The sequence below is a fragment of the Mytilus edulis genome, chromosome 10, assembly GCF_963676685.1.
Source record: "Mytilus edulis chromosome 10, xbMytEdul2.2, whole genome shotgun sequence".
In the NCBI taxonomy this organism is placed as follows: Eukaryota; Metazoa; Mollusca; class Bivalvia; order Mytilida; family Mytilidae; genus Mytilus; species Mytilus edulis.
In genome coordinates this window covers 59,657,758-59,661,948 of record NC_092353.1, presented here as the reverse complement: position 1 = coordinate 59,661,948, position 4,191 = coordinate 59,657,758, and the positions used below count along the sequence as shown (strand labels likewise).

At 30.8% G+C, this 4,191-nt stretch overlaps 1 protein-coding gene across 1 annotated transcript; it reads right to left on the bottom strand.

Moving 5' to 3' along the window:
• Positions 1 to 878: 878 nt before the first annotated feature.
• LOC139492867 (uncharacterized) lies at positions 879 to 1,688 on the bottom strand. The gene has a single exon (XM_071281019.1). The coding sequence runs from the start codon at positions 1,686 to 1,688 to the stop codon at positions 879 to 881; it is 810 nt and encodes a 269-aa protein (XP_071137120.1).
• Positions 1,689 to 4,191: the final 2,503 nt, after the last annotated feature.

The window sequence follows — 4,191 nt, the reverse complement described above, 5'->3', positions numbered from 1 at the left end:
ACATTCAACAAGAGCGATCAAACTTTGACCTTTTCCTTGTAACTCAAGATCTGATAAAATTCAACTATTTTCGGCATAATCATAGTTAAAAATGAATATTTGACTGCCGTCCGCAACCCATAGATGGCTATTGAAAACACAAATAGCCGCTGGCTTGTCCAGTCCGTTTCTTGCATCGAATAATGTTTTCTTGTACTTTAACTCTTTGTCAAGAACATACACACTATGGTGACGATAGTCTGATACTATGATATTGCCAGCTTTATCGACGCATATTCCTTTACATTCAAAGTTCTTTATTGGATTAACCCCATATATCCCTCTAAAACTATAACGTTTATTACATTTATCAGATTTTGTCTCTAATAGATCTATAGAATTCAGGTTAGATTCACTATCTAAACGATATAAGACACATACACCTGATTCCAAAATTTGTATGGAACTTGGTCGCTTCCAAATATTTTTCGAAAATATCGAGCGTTCAGTTACTATTCCATCTGTGTTCATCCATATGATATGGTTGCAGACATTGTAATTAGAATGTTTACCTCCTGTAATAGACCAATTATATGTTACTTATATGTCATCTTTTATGGAAATGCAATATGGATTGCATCTGAAATACGTACACATGAGACCGACGTCTGCAAATTTTACTAGCCGTCTATTTGGTAGTAGTTTCATAACAAAAGATTCAGCAGAAGAAAGAACCAAAGCACATCCATCTTTGAGAACAACAATATCATCAACTTTATCTGCGTAAATATCGACTTGCAAGGAGTGATCAACAATTTTAAGTAGCTTTTGGTTTGCAATGATCCAAGCATCCTTTTCAGCGAAAGGAACTATTTTTCCAACCAGCTTTGTATTCTGCTTTAGTTGAAAATTAATCGGGTACTCATCTGTAGTTCATCGGATGAGATTTCGATTAAATCCTCTTCCTCCATGTCTTCAGCATCAAACCATTGAATGTCTGAATCCTCAGAAAATTCTGTTTGAACTGATATGTCAGAGCTTGAAGGCAATGCTGATACATCACCTTTAAGATTGTCTTCTAAAAGGATCACATTTCCAATTGAAAACGCCATAGTTTGTTTAAAGCTCGGTTTTGGATGATTTATAATTTTGTCACACGACGCGGAACAAAGCTTCATATCAGACAAACTAAAAATAACATGATTCATGTTATACTCGGGAAGCTTATCAACGTCTAAATTAGCGATTTCTCTTTGTAAATTATTGATATTTGTCTTTTGTTCTTGTAGAGATATTTGATAGCTTTCGTGTGCATTACATAACACTGACAATAGGCGTTCCTCCGCTAGATCAATGTTTTGCTTCATTTTGTTTACACTAGTTCTTATTTTACGTTTAAGACTTTCCTCATCTTGTACAAGTTCTTTCTCTTTATCCGAAACTTTATCGCTCAGTGAATTAAGTTGTTCAGCATATTTGTTCTTAAATAACAGATCCTTCATTTCTTTACGAATGTCTTCCTCGGCACCTTGCAATTGACTCAAGTCGTGTTTTTGGTGTAACTGACCGATGCATTTAAAACACATGAAGTCCTTACAATCTTTGCAAAATATCGTGTATTCTTCTGTGTCATGGAATCTACACTGCAGTGATTTCGGCGATTTAAGTTTCTCTTGATTTTCGTCTCGTTGAAACGTATGATTCGCCATAACTGGAAGTGTATTTCAATATGCATACAAGTCAATAGATATATACATGATATATTTGACTACAATATGCAAACACGTTATTATTGATTTATATGGGTTTAAATGTTTAACACGAACTAAAGAAAATTTATATATAAGATATATATAAATACATTTTTAAAGTGAAACCAAAATTAAATTCACGAATGTCCGAGGATCAAAAATAAATTTCAATGATGCAGAATCCACCAGTGAAAATAAATAGTCGTTTGTTTAAATATGATTTCTTTTTTATACGTCATTTTACAATTATGCTGATAATTTTAAAAAGAAAGACAAAGGGAAATAATGAGAAGCAGTATAAAGAAGAGGACAATAGGTGAACAGTACAGTGTGGAAAACTTAATAAATTTGATTTGTATCATCACATTGAAAAAATCCGAAAAACATAGATGTACGTTATCTACTGATTAGAAAACATGGAAACACAACATTAAAACTAAAGAATGAACATCACGAACCCAGTCAAAATTCTGGTGATCTCAAGTGCTCTGGAAGTGTTTTGAAACTCCGTATAGTAGGATTAGATTATTTCTCGAAATGTCTTATCCAAGTTGTCGTCTATCATAACAGAACAGTTTAAAAAAATACTGTAATTCTAAACAACACTCAAGTTCAGTTGTTTTTTTTATTGTTGAATATTCTATTGCACTTGGTTAGTGCATATTGAGAAATAATCTCATCCTACTATGTGTAGTTTCGGAACCCTTCCAGAGAACTTTAGATTACAAAAGGTTTTTTGGGGTAATTTTGTATTAAATACAGAGGCGACGAACAATTTAACCATTAAATTGATAGGCGACTTTTCCTTTCCTATTTTTCAATTTCTATAAGTTTCATTTCCAATTTCCAGAGAAACTAAAGTAACCATCTGTAAAGCATTTAACGAAATTTACTTTAAGCAACACTGACCTTAAATTGTGATCTTTTAACACCTTAATCCACAGGTTTTCCGTCTTTCTAACGAATTCCATATATATAAGTTTAATTTTAATCAGCTAAACTCAATTTACCACAAGAAAGCAATTGAGGTGGATAAACAGAACGGTGAACCAAGCGACAACTGTATGCTAACTTTTTTCCGGTTATGCATTTGGGATCGAAATAATCATTTGTGATTTGTGTCTATTAAGAATGAAACAAATATCGAATAATTGAAATTAAAAAATAAAAGTAACTGTTTCATTGATTCAAATATATATTAAAATTCTAGAATGTATCGTTCAAAAAGTTTTTTTTGGGAGAAAATTAAAGTGTTTTGTCAAAAATATTTGTTTACAACGACATGTTACAAAATTTTTTTATATACTTTCGCAATATTGAAATACAAATTATAATAAGAGTGAACCACGATGACCTTCAAAACCAAATACCTCTGTATATTACCAACAATAGTATTCATTACTTTATTGAATATTGAAATTCAAGAGTGTAATATCAAACAAATTGTGAATGTGAAACTAGTAGATAGTGTGATAAGGTGATAAGATGTATGATTTAAACCCATCAAATGAATTAAATCCTGTTTAAGTTCTCTACATATATGTTTGATGGTATTATGCAGTTTGGTGACATTATAAGTAAACGCTTCATTGCCAGTAAAAGGTGAAAATCAGATTAATTGAAGATATTTAATATTTCACCGACTTTATTTTCCGAAGGATATGATGCGTGAGTCAATGAGAGCTGAAAAGTCGATGCTGAATTCAAAATCGATCTCGATTTTTTAGACACATAACAAAACTTTGTAAATGTTAAAGGGAATAAACAAATACAATTTTTGATTCAATATAAACGATAATTACTCCTCAATTCTTCATGATGTGTGTTAAAGTAGTAAAGTTTAAAAGCCTTTCGTCTGCACTGCTAGGGATTAAATTGTATTTCTAGACGACTACGTCTCATTTGTAATTGAATGAGATAACACATGAATCAGTACTACGAAAAAGAATTATAAGATGACAAAATTATTGTTACAAACAAAAACTAAGATGTTGAATATTTTATCATTTAATAACGAAATATAAAATTAAAAACATTAGAACTGAACTAGTAAAATTATACTACAAATGTGAAAAAGATAACAAACAAACGCCATTCGCCTTTAAAAAAAATATAAAGAAAGATACACATATCAATATATTCAAATTTTGCCTTTACTAATTACATCATACTATATCACAAAACGAAATGTCTTCAATTTTGTTATAAAATAGGAATATCATAAAAAAAATAGTCTGTAAGATATAACGAGACTCTTACAAAAGCGATATTTGCAACGTATCTACAAAATTATATCATAAACTATTTACAAACAATAAACAAATTTGATAACAAAAAATGACAGGGAAGAATTCACCAAAAGCTAAAACAGTAATTGTGACTCATTACACTTGTTTTATAACCCAATTCTGTACGACACTACATCTAATTGCATTTCAATCTTAAGATTTCTCTATGCTGC